Source organism: Strigops habroptila, chromosome 1 (assembly GCF_004027225.2).
Source record: "Strigops habroptila isolate Jane chromosome 1, bStrHab1.2.pri, whole genome shotgun sequence".
Lineage (NCBI taxonomy): Eukaryota > Metazoa > Chordata > Aves > Psittaciformes > Psittacidae > Strigops > Strigops habroptila.
Window position 1 is genome coordinate 146,721,251 of NC_044277.2, and position 19,986 is coordinate 146,741,236.

At 36.4% G+C, this 19,986-nt stretch overlaps 1 protein-coding gene across 1 annotated transcript in view; it reads right to left on the bottom strand.

The window, feature by feature from the left end:
* Window positions 1-19,986, bottom strand: part of CNTNAP2 (contactin associated protein 2) — a 1,011,284-nt gene that overhangs the window by 528,851 nt on the left and 462,447 nt on the right. The window contains exons 5-7 of the mRNA XM_030508582.1: window positions 9,441-9,644; window positions 6,961-7,145; window positions 3,653-3,796 (exon numbers count right to left, since the gene is read on the bottom strand). Of these exons, the coding sequence (XP_030364442.1) occupies window positions 3,653-3,796; window positions 6,961-7,145; window positions 9,441-9,644 (533 nt within the window). The remainder of the gene's footprint in view (window positions 1-3,652; window positions 3,797-6,960; window positions 7,146-9,440; window positions 9,645-19,986) is intronic.

The following is a 19,986-nucleotide window of genomic DNA, read 5'->3' on the forward strand; positions in this document are numbered from 1 at the left end:
AGTTTGCTCACTAGGTCAAAGTCAAGAGTTAGATCTAATCTGCATCTTGTCTCTATAAAGGCATCCCCATTTTTCAGAGAGAAATAGATCCTTTTCTGTAGATTCAGTTTCTTGCTGAATAGTTCTCTGGGCAGTGACATCTTGTAGTCAAAAATATACTGTGCATTTATATTGAAACTGTTGGTCTTAACAGAGAATTTTTCATACTACGTTGGAAGGGAAATGGTAAAAAGATCTTAATTTGGGTAGCTTGAGCTTTGTATAATGATCTTTAATCTGTCTTGAAAATTAGCTTCATGTTTACTTCTTATAAATCAATTCTTCCTACCCACAATCAGATGTTATCCCTTGTGGAACTACTACTGGGTCTTAAATCCTTTCCCAATTAATAGAGCTACTGGCTGAATACATAGCTCCCAAATGAGAAGTAATGAGTTTATTAAGACTGCAATACCTGTTAAATCAGGATGGCTCATACCGTACAGGCAATGTATGCTAATGTTTATCATGTTATTTCAGTACTTTTCTCAAAATACATTATTATTCATCTTTGGGCTTAACATAATGTTCACTCAATATAAATAATTTAATGAAAAGAGTCATCTTAAGTTTGTATATGATTGAATTTAGTAATACATGGCATACAGCTGCAGAATTGGGTGGAGCACAGACCTAGTGGATGTAAAGATGAAAGGTAGCAAATACGATTCTCCTCACCAGTTTTCAGTTACAGGCTTTAAAAATGTAGAGTCTGTTCTGTAGAAACTAAATCAAATTAGTATTCACACTGCTTGCCCTTAATACACCTCTGGATGGGTTTGATAAAGTGACTAAATTCCTAAACTCAAATTTCTCTGGGCTGCTTCTTGTTAGCTGCATATTCTAGCCTCTTCTCACTAGTGGTATAAGGGTCAATATTCTTCAGCTATGCAAGGTAATAAAATTCCTACAAAGCTTGTTATATATTAGTAGAAAACATAGAAAAGATAGACTGCAAGATTGTTTACAAGCATGTTTCCCATTTCTGTCTTAGTCCTGAGTCAAGCTGTATACAAGAGTGAGCATCTACTGTGCTAGTTAGTCACTGCCAACTCTTGTTTGCAACTTGGTTCAGAAGAAGAGCAGACCCTTCTGTTCTCTCTCTTGGCTGTTCTTGTCTCCCTGACTCTCCCTTTCGGGCATCTTTACAATTTGTGTCATTTTCTTCTGTGAAAACAAATCAGGCTCTACTAGTAAGAACAATAACTGCCCAAGACTGACTCATTCTCCCCAGTGAGCTGTTGCCATCTTACCAGTCAAAAAGGATTGCCAATTTTTCCCCCTTATTTTTACCCTCTAAAAGAAATACACTATTAAAGTCAGTGATGGACTTTATTTAAGTGTAAAGTACTTTAAATTGTCTTTACATCCTTACTCTTCAGTAAAAAGATGCCTGGTGGTGCTTTTTTGCTCATATACCTATGTATATGAGACCTAAAAAAATCAAGATTATCATCTTATTATCATCTTTGATTCTCTGGGCCTCCTCATTCTGTAAAATTAACTTGTCAAGTCCCTTTCACTATGTGATTTCTGAAATTCAACTACCTGTATCTAAGAATAGTTTTTCTTCTGCCGCACACCTCTTTAACATCCTTCTTTCCTCTGTTTTTTTCCCCACCTTATGATACTTCTCATCACCATACTGATTACTCTGCTTGTGTTCCACATCATTACATTTGTCTGTCTTGCCTTTTCATATAATACACCATTTAGGGCAAGGTGTGCCTACTGTTGTGGGTTTGTACAGGATCTCCTACAATGGAGCTTTGATCTTTGTTGGATTGCTTAACTGCCATCATCATAAACATGATTAACAACAATGGTGCTCTCAATTGAGTCTATTTTTCATGGTAAATCAGACTAAAAACTAGGAGGAAAAAAAAAGCTTTTGTAAGAAACATAAAAATCCATGTTGATTTAGTTAGAGTAAAATTGATTTTGCTTTTGAAGTGCTGAAGCAATTTAAGTAATTCTACTGAAAACAAAGCTTGCTTCTATTTTTATAGCCATTCTTCGAATTGGAAATCAACAGCACCATCACATTAAACTAGCATGCCATAGCCTCTTGATGTAGCACTAACACTGCTAAAGCTTCTTCTGTGGATTTTTACTTTCATGTTACAGGTAACAATCGTAAAAACAAACAGATAAAGTAACAAGCAAATAAAAACCAGAGAGATTATTTGGCATACAATTTTCAGTCCTGCTAGCTATGTCATACTTGTGAAAAGATAGGATTTACACTACAGAAACCTCTTAAGCAACACTTCTGCTCAGAAAGAGGTTTAATGAATATGTTCTACTAACTTGCAGTGGGCTCGACTGTGTGAAATGGAAAGACTGCTCCTGTACAGAGTTCCTTTTCTAAATCAGGCCTCAATCTTTGAAAATCATGGTTACTTTACAAGCTTAAAATGCACTGCAGACAGGAAATCATGGGCAATTTTGGAAAAAAAAATAAGTCAAAGATTCTGGCGTTCATGCAATTGGGCCAAAAAATTCTAAAAGTGGAGTCTTCCTCCATGGCATATGTACCATGCTCTCTGCCTTTGAGAACACTAAAGAAATTAATGTATAGAAAAGGTTCTACCTACCAGGCTGTATGACTGAGTTTGTACAGGCAAACATCACCATATTCAAAATTATCCTTCACATTACCTTGACCATTTAGCCATATTGTTCATACAATTACATGAACTTCAGTATTAATATCCAAGGAATAAGCAAATAATAATCAATCCTTTGCACTTCATCATTGCTGCATGTGTAGATCTTTATTACATGAAGAGAAAAGCAATAGTGGGACCATACATATAGTTAGCAGCACTTTGTGAATGCTGTAAACTTGTATAGGAGAAAGTCTTGAACAACTTATTCAGACTGTCTCAAATTCATGGCAATAATACATTTATTTCTTACCCGCATTGCCTTTGTATGCAGGCAAGCAATTTTAGGAACATTTAGAGCCTTAAAAATACAGTAATTAAAGTACATTCTTTCTTAATCGCTCTGCCCATAAAGTCTCAAGTTTGAACATGAAAGCAACTATGAATGCTTAAGCAAGAGAAAAAGATAGAATAAAATGCTAATAAGCTCTGTAATGTTAATAAGCTAAATAATGATTTTCAAATCTAATGTACTGAGCCTTTTCAGAGCTACCAGAAAGGCCTGTAGGACGACTTCTGCACTCCAGCAATCCAACTAGCTCCACAGGGATGGAAGATACCAGAGTTTAAAGCCATGAGAAAGCTGTAATTGATTTAATAATAAAGCTTGTCTGCACTGGGTTTGGACTACTATAATTTGGGAGGAAAGGAAAGAAGTACATACTGGTTCAGCTTATTTTCTTTCTAAAAGTGATTATCTGATACTGAAGGTTAATTTTGGAAAGATGAACTGGGACCCCAGAAGTAAAATCCTCAGACATAGTAATAAAAAAGAAGTCACAAATGTACATATAGCAAGATCTTTGGGCATGTGATAAAATTTGGTTTGTGTTCTGTATCATTCCAGTATACCAGAAGGATATCAGCCACGCAAACTCACGAACCTTCTAGTCTCCTTTGATGAAGAAGCAAAAGTGTAGATGACCATTAAATTATGCTCTTACCACATTAGAGGGTTCCAATTTCTTTCTCTTGGCAAGGTCAGTGATATTATTGCCATTATAGTTGATGCTCTCCATGCAGCCCTTGAAATTTTTCCTACTGTTAGAACTTGGCTTCCCAGAAAAAGGCATGCCTCCAAAGGTTATCTTTAAATGAAACAGAAAATGGCAGATAGTTACTGGAGGGCAAAGACTTTAACACAAGTTTCCTGTACATGTATTTGCTTGCTTTGAACACTAACACGGTGAATGAGAGAGCTGGCAACACTGCTTACAGAAAAAAGGAAGCATCAAATAAGCACTGCAAAAGCAGAAAAAATCTGTAATGACTTTGTGATTGCAAATATTTATGGTAGTAAATCCTAATTATTATTACAATTGTCCAAATAGCAGATAGACATCACAGTTATTCATATATCAACTGGTCTTCTGATTGCTACTGAACAACGTGCATTTCAAACAAAGAACTTGGAATATATGTCCATTCCAGTATTTTTCTGAACAAGAGCGGATATGGAATTAGCTGGATAATCTGATTCAAATCATTCACTCAGTTCTAACTGTGTGCCAGAGCTCAGACTACAACACAGCAGCAGTGGGCTCCAATACTATGCATTTGTTTCCTTTAATCTTATATATCTACTTCATCCGGCAGCATTTTACAGAATCACATAGTTAAAGATGCTATTCTCTGTTAAACAGAAGCACTTTCCACTACTGAGAACATGCTTTTGTGATGTAGTTATAGTCAATGAGGAGTTACCACATGACTTTAGTAGGCCAAATGAGCTCCATCGAGATGAAGACAACCACTGCAAAGAGTCAGCCATCAAGGTCAAACAGGGACTGTTTTTCTCTTAATGCTGAATTTCATTACCCTAAAACACTGAGTTATCCAGAATCGCTGCTGCTAAAGAATGCGGAAAACCAAGTGGTCTACTAACTAAAAATGTTCATCTCATGAAGTCTCTCCCTGTCACTCCACAGAGACTATACAGGTCTCTACCACATCAGGGTCTTTTCTGAAATGTTTGGAAGTGAATAAATGCTACATGGTTTCACTAATATTTTGCAGCCCAAATGTGAAGAATAAAGGACTCATGAGATTAATCCCTGCAATCTATGTTAAATATTTATATCCAATAGATGATGGCATACACAGTAATGACACCTAGTTTCCCTGTCCCACAGATGCTCACAAAAACGTCTACTTACAATCTGCTGCCGAGATTTGGCAGAGCCAAGCTTTTAAATATTATTCATTGTTAATTCCATTTGTTATTACTGAGAGCAGGAAAACGCAGCTCTAGGGACACATTTTCCATTTTAAAAGCATGTAAGATATCACTTTCTATCCCAAAGAGGAAGCTTTGACTTGGCATATAGAAAGAGCTAAAGCTATACAGCTGAAAACCTGAATCTCCATGAACAGCACATACCAGCTATGTGAAAGCATTTTGCGGGACACATCCTCAGGTATTGTAAAGTGACATGACTTGACTTTAGAGAAGATACAGCACTTTACATGAACTGGAGAATGTGACTGGAATATTTTAATGGCTGTTAAACATTCTTCTGTATGTTGTAGTCATACATTTGGACAAGAGAAAATGGATAGGTAAGCATTTTGAAGAAAAGGATTGAAATTGCAAAAACCATGAACCATGACATTAAGTTAAGAGGGACTCATGAGGATTTTCTTTTTTGATCTTGAAATGCAATCAGAACTAATGTTTATTCCTCTTTTGTGCTTACTTAACATTTCTGAACGTAACCTAGAAACTTTTTTTGATGAAAAATTGTTTTTACTCTTTCAGGTTTATCCACCATGATTAATTTATCACAAGGGCAACACACTGAAATTTCATCTGTGGTGACTACCTCCAAAACCAAAGTGAGATAACTGAGAGGAAAGGAAGAAGAACAGGTTAACGCTCCGGCATTTGGATGAATCATGGAAACATGTATCCACACACACTCGAGTGAGTTCCATTAAACGTAAGGGGATCCATGTACGTGGAGACTGAAATGTACCTTTGAGAACTGCCAGTGAGGCCTCTAATGTCAGAGAGGAGAGGAGGGTGAATCTCCTGGATCCTACTCTTACTAGGTGTAAATACACTGTATGCAGTATATTAATCATGTAACATGCTACATTTATGTGTGTGTGTACACATACACACACACACACATATACATATGGGGGTATCTATATATGTAAATTGCCCAACCCTGGCTTTTGGTATTCAGCCTAACTTTTCTGTAGTTCACTCGCTTGAAAATCTGTAATAAAACCTATTTATGTGAGTTTTTGGAAGCTCGAGACACATCTTCAGTGCTCAATAAGTCACAGAAGTATAGGCAAATCTGCTCATTATTTCCTCATTATAATGCTAAAGAAGGCATTCATAAAGATTTGTCAGAATATAAGTAAATACTTGATTCATTTATAATAATAATTTTTTTAAACATTCACATCATATTCTTGATCAAAAGATCATAAAACTATCAATATGCAAGTTAATTTTGATGCCCTCTCACTTTAAAAAGTTGCAAGGACATAAATATATGTATTTGGCTCATTAGAAACAGTAAAGAAAATCATTATACAAAGTCTGTAATAAGCAACATGCTGAAGTTCGAATCACAATTTAGAGGAACCGAACAAGTTCACAAGAGCAGAAGCAGAGTGTAATCAAACAACAATTCCACCAACACTTCAACACTTGTGTGCATTAACCTGACTGATTAAACAGAAGTTTTCTTAGAACTTGCATAACTCTGCATTGCTTCTTTATAAACATGTTATTGATGGCATATTTGTGAAAATGCAAGGAAGTACCTACCTAAGAGCAAGATCCATATTAGTAAAAAGGTTCTCATCTGCTTGCTTTGCTAAAAATAAATACTAATTGTCACCACAGAATGAGATTTTTTGATTCAAGTGAAAAAGTATCACCTGAATGGAACAACAGATTGTATGATGTTTTTTAATTTAGTTCCCACTTAGAGCAGCTGCGTTTACAGTTTTCAAAAGTAGTGTATGCTAAGCTTGCTGAATAACATAAATCTCTCATTTTAAAACAAAAGGCTGAGATGACTCTTACACCAGATGGAATCTAGTAGACTAATGAAGAGAAACTTAATTTACACTTAAGAGAGAACACAGTTGGAAATGGTAGGGAATAACAACAAAAACAAATGTACAAAAAAGGTCCCAAAACATCTTAAATTATATTAGTTGTCTTTTCTTATTGGACTAATCTTTATAAAGCCAATTTGAATAAAACCAAACAAGTTTCAGTGTCTACCTCATAATCCAGGTCCAAATAATCAAATTCTCCATTGGTTCTGAAGTGCTGCATGTGTCTGTCAAGGGTGAGATTGATGTTTCTCCCGTGGCGCTCTATGATGATGGAGTGCCAGTGGTGATCATCCAAGAGGCTGCCTGTCATCACGGACGTGTGGCCATAAATAGAGCCAAGCTGGTTGCTGCCTAAGATGAGAATAGAAACAATAGCAATTCTCACCCTCATACCAGTCAGGCAAACATTTTCCTCCTGCTCTGTCAATATTTCACCTGAATCACACCAGACATGCAAAAAGCTGGAGGAAGTCAGTCCACTGTGAAGCTAAGATCTACCCAGTGGAGAGTTGCTGCCATAAATACAAACAGCTAGACCAAATATAGTGGGTATCTGATCAGTGAGCTTTATGAATAGTTATTTATAACAGCAGTTATCTGGAAGTGAACCACAGAGCAATACCAACTTTTCAGTTGTAAAGTTGCTTTCAATTAGGGGATTTCTGTGTTTTTACCTCTATACTACAGCAATGAAAAGCTGTCACCTGTGGGCCAGGTCCTGAGATTCCCTGGAACTGTACTGATCTGTGACTGCTGAGGAGGACATGGTACCGGATAACAGACTTTGGTAACAAAAAGCCTTTTCAGTCCGAGTTCTATACTTTGTAGGCTCTGCCAGTATAGCTACATCAGTGAGTGTATAGGAAAAGGCTCAGTGGAGACTGAACTAACAGTAGCAAAAACTGTCTTCTGCTAACAGAGCTTATTTCAGCCTTTCCTCCTGCAGCAACCTTCCTAACCTGGAAGTCAGATGCCTGGCAAGAGTACAGTTTTGGATTTCTCTGCTGTGTTTTCTAGGGGCTTTTGCCAGTGCAGCTACGCTAGTGAGAGATCACATCTCTTTGCAATCTGACTGACATAGCTAAGCCAGCAAAGGCTGAGAGCATGGATCTCAGCTGAAGCAGCAAATGACTAATTCAGCAGTAAGTTTAAAAAATTGCTGCACTGCCCAATAACTCAGTACAATCTTCCCTGTTCTGAATACATGAGGACCTAAGGCATTTCTGGAGCTGAGAATTTCTTGCCGTCAAGCATGCCTGCAACTCAGACATTAAGGTTTGTGCATGCTGATAACACATTCTGGCAAATCCCACTTCCATGACTTAAGACATTACTCCCCTACAAATGACCACACTGCCTTTTTGCTGAAGGCCGCTGATCCTTCAACAGCTATTGGTTAAAAACTATATAAAGAAATCAATCCATGCATCAACATGAGCCTTAGTTTCTTCAATTCAAAGTGAAACCCAGGGCAAAGCGAAACCTAAATCCAACCCTGTCTCCCCATTCCTCCTCCCCTCCATCCCCTATGCCACTGGATTTCACCAAGCAAAATGAACATCCTTGTCCACTGACTGGTGCAAACATAATACCCTCAGGCAGAAGAAGAATAACACCACAAACCACTACTTCTGTCTATTGAGTGTGTGTCACAGGGCCCATTCCCATTTATCAGCCTAATGATTTAGGATCATCCCCACTAAACACATATATGGAAGTTATAATAGCTTATAAAAACAGACTGAACTGAAGATTATGGAGAAACTGGAAATGAATGGGTTAGTATTGCAATTAAAATTGTTAAAAATAGATAAATGCTATAGGAGGATGTGCTTTCCTTCTCATCTGCTCACGCTGATCTTCTGAAAAAGAACAGGAGAAAATGCTAGTGGAAATAATTACTATTCAATGTAAATAACGAACAGAGTAATTTACTCTTCACATGTCTGTAAGAGAACTAAAGAAAGCTTCATGGAACCTTTTTCTAAAACTCTCTTGTTTGAAGTTAAAAAAAGGCCAAACCAAACTGAAACCAGATAAATGTAGGTTTTTTCCATGATAAATGTACTTTATAAATACAGTCACTCATGAGCCTGTTGTCTTTCACTGGAAGGGAAAAAGGGTGCTGGACCTAATGCATACAGGATTTCATCATAAGATTGCCTGATAAACTGGAATGTCTTCCTTGCTAGTCCTCCTTCTCAGATTCTAGGAAGGCTGCTGAACCTCAACTTCATGTGGTCCATTGCTGTCCAGATTGATACCTTTTTTGCTGCGAGGTTCCTAAGGGTGACCTTTGTTGCCTAGCACTGACAGTGTCCTTCTCTCATACAAAGCCACAGCTGAGGGCAAACCTAATTCTAGCAAGGCTTTTTTTGTTTGCTGCAAGTTTCGAACTACAGTATATTGCTGATCCTCTTTTTCTGTATGATCTTATTTCCACGGTATCTCACAGAGAATCAAAAGGAAGGGAGAGAACAAACAATGAAAAAAATCATAGAGAAAGTGAGTGAGCACCATTTTCATCAAATTACCTGACTAAATGATGTGGCTTACTATGTTATGGGGGGGGAAGGATGCAATATTTGATGTAAATTTGTCATGGAAGAGTTAAAAAGTACATAAAGCTAAACAATCAAAGCATACCTAAATTTAAATTTAGAACAAGTTTGGCTTTCTTCAGTTCCAAGGTGATATAGTCTCCTTGCTGTCCTTCTCCGTGGAAGATTACACCTTCGCTTTCAGAGGTCTTAAATTTCAGAGAGATGACATCTTTCAGTGTTTTCATTTTCTTGTTCCTGAATCTGTATGGTAACACTACATGGCCATCAAAATTGATAACATCAGCCCCTACAGGAAAAAGCAAACAACATTGTTGATGAGTGACTATATATCCCCGTGGCCACTGGAAAATCAGATGTGCTGTATGTAGATTATACCTGAACAGAGTAAAAAACGTTCAAGTGTGATGTGCATTGTAAATATATTTTCTCTTGTCTATAATTTAATACTATAACAAGTAGGAACCAGGCAGGACATGAATTTAATCCACAGCATATTAAACAAGACAGATTCAGGGGGACAAATCAACATCTTTTGGTTTCTCTCAAATACAGCTGCTGCCATGCAAACTTTCCCTATTATAGTTAAAAAAGACAGACAAACTTCTGAGCAGCCATTGATAATTCATTTGATACCTCTTTAAAATCCAGTATAGGTATCTGTGAAGATTATAAACAGTAAAACAGGAGCCCAAAGAAATTGCCTAGCAATTTTGAAAGATTCCTCAAGCTGTATGTGAACCATAGGCATAAACCTTGTTTAGTTCAGTTTTATATGGAAATCTTGGGTTAGCTGTGGCCTCAAATAATTTTGAGGAGAAAAAAAGGAAAAAAAAAAAAATCTGTCATTTGGGCTAATTTTTGTTCCAGGTTTGGCTTTATTCTTCGTTCTTACAACATATGTCAAACACATTTAAAAAATGCTTCAACTAATGTCCGAAGTAGTATTTTACACCCTGATTCAGAGAATAGCCCAACCAAACTTGTACATCCATCTCTGTCTTGAGAATTTAAGAACCATCAGAATTGTCTGCTGAGTCAATTTTTACTACTGTTGGGCCCTTAATTGCTATCAAAGAACTGCTTATGTACAGCATCTGTACAGGTTGCTTTTTCACATTCCATCATTTCCAGAAATACTTTTCACAGTGATAGAAGAGCTCTTTGAGTGCCAAAGACGACCATTCGATCAAGCTTCATGACGTTTAACATTTATTTTCTAGAGAAAAGTATGTAAGACCACCACCAGTATTTCATACATGATACCTATTTCATTGTTCAGTCAAAAATAATCCACAACCCATCTTGTATTCATTAACTAAAACACACCCAATTGAAACAGAGGCTTGCACTCATGTTGATTGATGATGCCTATTCATATATCCTTACATCACTGAGCATAACAAGTTTTCAAATATAAAGACCAACACATCATGCTTCCATCATTCAGGATTTTCCCCACAAAGCCCTACTATAATAAATAGTTCTTTACTACTTCCAGGTCATTTGTTTTGCTGACACAATAATTCTCTGCATGCTGATGTAGTATGTTATATCTGTTTCTGATTGACATAACCGTTTGTCATCTGTACATCTTCAATAAATCTGTATGTATAATCACAATATAGTCATTACCTCCAGTTGACACAAACCATTGACTGTCTGTCTAGGGATTATCACAAAATACAGAAGTTGAGGACTTTGCTACCTTGCAGAAACTATATTAACAGTTCTTGAGACTGATATGGGGAAAGCATGACAGTGGACAGTTGTTGACCAACAGGTCCACCTAATTTATACTAAAGACAAATTTATGGATCTCAGGGCTGCACGGATCACCACAGCTTGTGATTTTACCTTCGCAATGCTGCTGCTTTTTAAGCTTAAGAGTTTTACAGACAGGCAATATTTTCTGCAAACCAGCATCAAGTGTATTTATTTCAAAGTCTACCTGAGATCCACATCTAAGACATGCTATGTTGTATTCACTCATACTCACACATTGGCTCAGTTACAAACGCCACTACTATTAATGCAAGGAGCACTAAGCATGTCAAAAAAAGCTGTGTTAAACCTGGGAGGTAAGTCTAATCACTCTGCTTATCTTTTCAAGTTAGATCAGAAAAAAGTCCTAGAAATAAACTTTCATTCTCTACTCACAACAGCCAAAGACTCCATAAAATTCTTCCTATGGGAATCAAGGAGTTCTAGGAGAATGAGGATGCAGATTCTATAATGCAAGTTTCCTCATGTCTCCATAAAATGTTGTCCCTCTCCTTTCTAAAAGATTAATAGGCATATGCAATGCATTTCTGTGTCACACTAGTTTTTTAACATAAGTGAATCAGTAGCAGCAGATTGTCACCAAACAGATGGGTAACAGTCACTGAAAGATTTGAAGGATCTTTCCCATGGCCAAGATTTACATATTTTTTCTAATGCGTAGACTTTTTCATGGATCACAGAGACCCATTTCCATGTCTGTGGAAAAGAGGTGAAAGGGAAGAATTTTCCAATCACTTCTTCAAATTATATAGAACTATATGTCAAGTCTTCTATTCTCTCACCCTTAATTACTAGGCTAGTAATAACCTATGCCATGTACACCTGCCATTCCTTGCATCACATAACTAGAAGCATCAGTTCTAGGCTCTTATCGCCATTAGAAAGATGACAGACAGGTAGACAGAGATGGTATTTGCACAATAATCATGCAGCCTCTGTTCATCTCTGCTTCTGATTAGGTAACGAACTAAGACACCCAAACCCAAAGGTCACAGATTTGTTGCTGGCAAATGAACTCTTCAATGAAAGAGATTCAACCACATAACTTGAACCTATCCTCAAATCTTTCTAAACTTGCAAAGGCTTTTGATGAGATGATAAATATTGACTCCCTTATTGTTTATGCCAACTAAACGGTGAAGAAATTTTATTCAGTACGTAAAACATGAGCACTATAACTTGACTGCAATATCCCATATGTATTAGGATATATTTCATATATAAGAACACAACAATATATACTAGAAATACCACTTTTGTTTATAAAACACACCTTACAATACACATTCCAATCATAAGCTCTAAGTTGAACCAAACCTCTCAACCTGATTGATTCTTCTGAATGACAAATTCCAGGATTCAGATCAGCTCAAAATTAAATATCAGAGTGGCATGTTGTATTTGCAGTGCAAGAAATCCATTAAAAAGTCATCAGCATGCAAGGAGCACACATTTTCTCAGGCACAGATGCAGATGTTGCTCTCAGAAATGAGGCTGCCCTGGTTCATATTCTGAGTCTGTATTCAGAAGCAACACTATGTGATTTCAGAGGTGAGGTTATCTTGTATATTCTCATGACTCAAGTAAATACATTACTTGTGGAATGTGTTTTGAAGAAACAAAGAAAATGGTTAGAAAAATACTCTAAGAGAGATTACATCAACCTATTTTTTTTTGCTTGCCTTACAAGATGTCAAGAGATCCAAGAAACGTCTCCTTGAGATTTTTGGATGTACTTCTAGAAAACAACATTTAGAAAAGCATGAAATCTGTTTATAGAAAAAGTATCTACATGCAAGTCACTGTTATCTCAAAATTCATACTTCTATGTAAAGCAAATTTGGTATACAGATTATACTCTTTGAATCTACATAAAACTGCCTTGAACAAATGCTACAAATGAAAGAAAATTGAACACTGCAGCTTAAGCAACCTTTATAACAAATATACATACTAAAAAATATTATTCCTTATAAAATGGAAAATTTTCTTCCATAAATATTTGTTAAATTTACTTCCTGATGGTTATAGGAACCCCTGTATGAGGTATATCATCATTCCCCTAAGGCCAGCTGGGACCTCTTTGTAACATCTGCAAAAGTTACCTTAATGGTCCTGCATCTGATCCATTGCTGATCGGGACAATGACTTGACTTCCGTGGAGTCTGTGGATTCACAACGTGCTGCCCATGAAAAGGCGAGTAGGTATCCCTTTTATACCTATGCCATTGCTGCAGTTATGCATACATGTTCTTGACATCATTCACTGAAGAAAACTCCTATCACACACTTTAAAAAGCTCAGTAAATGCATTTTTCCAAAACCTGGCCAGGAATTGCCATGTTTTGAATACCATTCAATTTAAAAAAGAAACAGCAGTAATCTTTGATTAAGCAGCTTTTTTATGCAGAGCTGTGCTGGCAGCATGCACATGGGTCTGCATGATAATTCAATCACCTAAAGATTACACAGCAATTATGTTTAAGAGTTATCATATGTAGACTGTGGTAATGACTTGTGTTCCTTCTATGATGACACTCAGCTATTTAGTATCATGATAATTACCATGATGCAGAATGGTACTTAGACAGTAAGCCATATAATTCCTATAATTGCAGAGTAAATATATAATTCATTCTCATCCTCAGCCACTCAACTACCAGCATTATTAGTAGGAGAGAGACCTAAGCCATCACATACATATGTTTCACCTGAATTCAGTGAAGTCTGACTGTTCTCAGAGGCTACTGCTGCAATGGGGAAAAGAAATTAAAAAGATGAAGTGCAAAAAGATGTCAGAAAGAGGGAAAGAGGGAGAAAGAGGAGAAAATGCAGAAAGATGTGGAGAAACAAACAATTTATTTTGTTGGGTTTTTATTACATTTTAATAGGAAATACAGCTCTGATTACTTTCAATTTGATTTCTCTCCTGTCGGACTTCCTACGACATGGATCAACTGGATAACGCTGTTGACATCTCAGAAACATAACACCACTTTCAGCTGGTGAGGAAAATGTATTAGGCTTTATCTCAGTGTATGTCCGAGATGCCACGTTATAACCATTTAGTTAGTTAATGGCATCACTGCATACAATTCAAATCTAAAAAGATAATAAAGACAGAAAACCTTAAAAATACCGACAGGAAATTCAGTAACAAATGTGACTTCCTTCCCAAATCTCAAAGGAAAATAAGTCACCAGTAAGAGGTCTTCCTACCTATGCTTTTGTCCTGTGCTTTTCGCCACATGCAAGATTTGGTCAGGGAATCAAATCTGTACAAAGATATTTTATTTGGCACTCTAAAATAATTTATTAATTGATTACATAGAAACAATTTCAAATCAGACTCAAGCTCCAGAACTTCTCTAGTTCCTGCCTTTCTGGTGACAGAAATATAATTACCCTCAATGTCAGCATCTGAAGGATGAAGAACTGTTCATTCATAAAGACTCAATTCCGAGACTTCCGCACAGCTACTTAGCTAGTGTGATCAAGGTACTCCCTAAAAAGACTAAAAAGTCTCTGCTATCAGACATGGTAAAGCAATGCTGATCAGAAGAATGCAGAACAACAAAATACTTGCCAGAAAAAAGCTTACCATACACCAAACAAAATCGACATTGTTAATTGCAATTTTAACATATACACAGATTTTTAAATCACTACTGATCTCTGACTGATCACTTCTACAAAGGCTGTACAGAATATTTCAATGAGATTAAAAATACAAAAGTCCTGTATTGCTGATCCACAGCAACCTTAGGTGCAACGTTCTCACTCCATTACCTCCCCTCCATTATCTCTATTTTATCTACTTAAATCTTCTGTTTAGATTAAATGATTTTTAGGGAAAAGATCTTCACTTGTAGCATTCTTTTCTCACCCCATAATGGGCACATTATGTCTGATGTACTAATATTATAGTAACAAATAGCTTTAACCATGCAGTGAACATCTATCCTCTGAAAACATCAGAGATGCATCAAAGCATCTCTGGCTGGGCCAAAGTATTGCACATACATAATTTCATTTGTTGTAGCTATTAGTCACAGATAGTAAAATATCATTATGCCAAATATAAGCACACAGTGTATTATTTATGTATTTTAACAGCAAAAATTAGGTGTTCTCCTAACAAAGCAAGGGATAAGGCTCAAAATCATACCAGAAACAAACCCTCATTTTGTTATTACAATAAATTACATACACAGAAATTACTTCAGAAGACCCTAATCTACTTTTTCTGTCATTTCAAATACCGCAACATGGTAACATGTCAAATTTGCCACTGGAATAGCTTATGTTAGAGATGCATTACTACATCTCCTTGCACCAGAAAAATGAGGAAACCATGTTCCAGCACAGCAGTCAAAAGAGGGCCTCCTCTTTTATACCTTAGTATGATGAGGCAGAGAGCCAAAGGTACCGTGTTTGAACAGTGCCTTCAAAGTCCAGCTGTAAGGACTTGGGCGATTCAGTGGCTTGAAATCTGCTGCAGGAAAACTGATGCTGCATTTACTCCTTTTTTCATCCGTCACAAAGACAAAAAACCCCAAACAAACCAAAGCCTAATACAGACACAGATGTATCTTGCATATACAATAATGTATACTTCTTCATGGCCTAGAAGCATAAGGTGAAGGAGAATCAATTTTAAGTTTCTCTTGCCTGCTTAGCCTCCACTGAATCTGGATCCTGTTGTTACCTGCCAACCCTAAGTGATGTCAATGCTTGAAAAAGAATACATTCACTATGAAGTTGGGGTTTTTTTTCTTGCCTCCCTTTATGTTAGTGATATATATAATGAATATATACATTAGGTATAATGTATATATGGCAATGCAGTATCAAAGTAGCATAGAATATGTTGTCAAGGTGTATTTTTCACTCAATTCTTAGGTAAAAGGCACAAACTGCCAGAAACTCTGAAAAAAAATCTGTATTCCCTAAAGTGGTGAAAATGCTTTGCCAAGTTAAGTGCAATATCTACCAAAGATATGCCAGCAGCAGTCAGACCTTTTCAAGTTTTCTCTGAATTTCAAAGCACAAGCATTTCTTCTTCTTAATTATTATCACTATCATCACCACTACTGTTGTTATTATAATGTCAATATACTACTACTCATTTTGGTAGCTCTTATGCAAATGTCTGTAAACATGTGGTTCTTTGTCAGGGATAATTTTAATGACTAATAAGAAATAAAAACAACAAGTGGAATGAATAAGCAGTAGAAAGAAAATAAAAAGGAAAACAATATAAAGAAATGTAATCTAATGACCATGGCTAAAAGTCCCCTCTCCCTGCTTTTTTTTGGTAGGACAATTGGGTTCTTTCTCTAATCCGTGTAGCTATTGAACAACATTGCTACACATACTAATTGTTTCTAAAGACAACCATTTTGTGATGAGTGTATAGACCAGTGCAGTGCTCTGCAGTTACACCTACCTTCTGGTTTGTATCATGGAAGATAAAAGCATGTTCTCAGGGAAAATCTGGAGGTCTGGCAAGGCATTAGTTACAGCATACACAGAGGAAAACAATAAAACACTTGAAGGAAAATAAGACTTATGAATTCAGAATAAGCCTCCAAATATGGCACAAAAGGATTGCCTTAAGAGTGCATAGAACTAGAATGATTTGTCAAGCACCTAACACTAGGGTTGATTTTTTCCTGCCAAGTCTAATAAAACACAAAATTTTCAGGCAAAATTTCTTTCATTAATTCTTCAGCTTTCCAAAAGGCAACTTAATTTAAAAACCCAATGGGAACATTTTAAAATATGCCATGCTTCTACTATAAATTGGAGAAATGAGGCAATGAATGTATTTAGACCACACTTCGCAATTCAGCTCTAAGCTGAATCCTAACCACAGTGTAAAAATAAGACCATACTCTAAAATTCTATGCTCCTATAGTGGACTACTAACAGTACCAGAGAGAACTGAGGTAAAACTGCAACTGAAGATAATCTTCAGCTCAGATAAAAGCTGTGCCTTCCATAATCTTCTCTGGTTTGCGAGTCCAGAAAGTCACTCATGTTGCATGGTATGAAATACAGTCTATTTGAAGAACGCTATTCATAGGGGAGATAGGACATAGAGCACCACAGACATACAACTTTCATGGCAATGTGTTTCTCTGCCTAATTCCAATTATTTAATTTCTTAAACAACAATTACGTTCTTTTTTTTCCAACCAGAAAACCTCTGATCTTACCTGTATATTGTTGAGATATTTTATAAACAAGGCTTTTTAACCTAAGTATTTTGTCCTGAGAGTGCAACTGAACTTACTGTTGATGCACACTTACTGCTCTTTAAAGTAACTGTATTCAAATAGTTAAAGTTCAAATGAGGAAAAACACTGAAGGCTGTTCTGAAGACCTGCTGCATCCTGAGGTTGAAGACCTAGGTATTTTTAACTATCTTTGAATTGTAAGATGTGAGTTAAACTGTGTAGTCTTCATCACCTCAAAGTTATACCAGTATGACCATCACCTTCTTTCATCACTGATATAGTGAGAGGTGGTAGGTCATGAAATCATTCCCTTTTACCAAAACCTCCTCCAGTGTTTCTGGCTGTAACAATCATGTTTTAGTTGATAATTTTTCAGGTTAAAGTATAACAGTATTCACCAAATGGACACAACAGAAGCAGTTTAATACATGAGTTTCTATAAGAAGTTTTCATATGGATAGTGTTGCAAGGGTCATTTATGTTAGAATTCAGGCGACTATGCACTAGAAGCAGCAAAATGTTCTCTACAATTTATTATTCTCTAGCTATGGTACTTCCAAATAAATTAGGCAAAAAATATATGTATAATCCAAATATTCTAAAGAAACTCAGCTTTTTGTATTATATCATGCTGATTTACAAGTCAGAAGTGTTCCTCACAACCACAAATACATTTAGTTTATCCTTCATTGTGAAACATGTCATTTGATACTGGATCTCAATGGGAATATTAAAGTGTATAATTAAACTCTGAAACCAGATACAGTAAAGAACTTAATTTACTTGAGAACAGCTAACCCTGCTAATGTTTTCCCTGTTTATTAAAAAAGTACATCACAAGAGCGCCAGGTCAATAACAAAGGACAATTGTGACTCTCACACAGTAAATGGCCAAAACAGGTCTCAATCTTTATTAAATTGCTGAGCTTGCTCCTTACTTAATGAAAAAAAAAAAAACAAACCAAACCCTATAGGGAAGAAAGAAGTTGTACCAAGTCATACAACATTCACACTCAATTTACTTGGTGAATAAATGAGCTACAAAATGGACAAGACAATCTATTATAACATTAAGGAAACAGATGACTAGCTGGAGCCCTTGTTTCAATGTTTACAGCTGCATGAAAACAGGAAGTCACGCAATTGACCTACAAAATAATGATTTAGAATATCTCTTTGTAATTTCTTTTTGAGCTGATGACACCTAATTCAGTCATCTGATGGTATATATCATCTTTCACATGTCTTTTATTGTCCAGGTGCTCTAAGAATACTCATTACTCAAAGCCAAATTCTTCTTTCTGGCTCACATTCTATACCCTTTATTCACATAATCACTTTCAAACACGTATTCATTACTTCTTCCAACCACAGAGCTATATGTAAATGGAACTTTCAAAGGGAGCTGCATACACACTGATTAAAGAATATGCAGCAGTTTCAACCTGCTGTACTCAAACCTCATACAGTAAAAATCTCACTATCATCATTCAAACTCCTGCAGTTGACCCAAAGGAGCAAGGAGTGCAGGAGTCTCAGATTTTGCCAGGGGACACTCACATTTATTCTAGTGAGTAGCATCACTATTGTCTAAGGCACACGAATGTGTGTCATTAAAGGTAATTTCTAATGGAGGTACTGTCTTCCCTTCTTTCTTCCAACAGCCAGTCTGCTGCTGCTTCTAACTCCATCTTGCTGCACCTATCTATTTTAGGAAAAGAGACACTAAGATGGAGTACATCACTATTTTGAGCTACTGCATTTCAGTTAAAAATTATGAATTAATTCTAGCAAATCCTTTAGCATAAATGACAGTAGAAAAACTCTATGCATTTATGAGACAGTTCACTATCACTGTTGTACTTCCAAATTACTCAAATACCTTGTGTTTAGTTCAGCACAGCATCAGAAAAGCAGACCACTGGAACTTGGTGTTGGGCAAGTAATTCAAGATTAGTAGTTCAGTCAATTATTTTTTCCTCTCCTTGCCCAACATCCAACACATCTAAAACCACAAGTACCTCTAATGTATTCTTTACTCAGTGTCATCTTATACATTGTCATGTAAGAAAAGGTATAGGTTTCTAACTTGCAAGACATAAAATTTGAGCCCCAAACTCTAAGTGCATGGACCAAGTGGTGAATTAATGGTGGCTTTTTTCTATTCCTCTACATGCATTTCAGTAGGTATAATTAAACTCCCCCACTCATATTCAGGGCTGTGAGTCAAGGCTTTATTTTCAGATGATCTAAGTAGATTTAGTTCTGCTTTGGTTCAGTGGAAGTCTAATAATTCGCTCTAACATGGAGATGGCCCCTAATGATTAAGGGTGTGCTATTGTAATAGAGCATACAGTTGCCAATTTTAAGTAAACGAGTGCTTTGAGTAATAATGAGCAAAAAAAATAAGAAGCTGGTACTGCACTGGCATCACTTGCAGCTCTATTTACACTCCACAGAAAGAAAATCCCCAAACTATTAAATATAGAGCTATATGAAATGCTCAACTTGCGTTATACTGAGCATATAGGAGTAAGACAGTTCCCTGAGAGAGGAAAAAATACTTTCACGTCATAAATGCTCCCCAGGACAGGTAGTACAGCA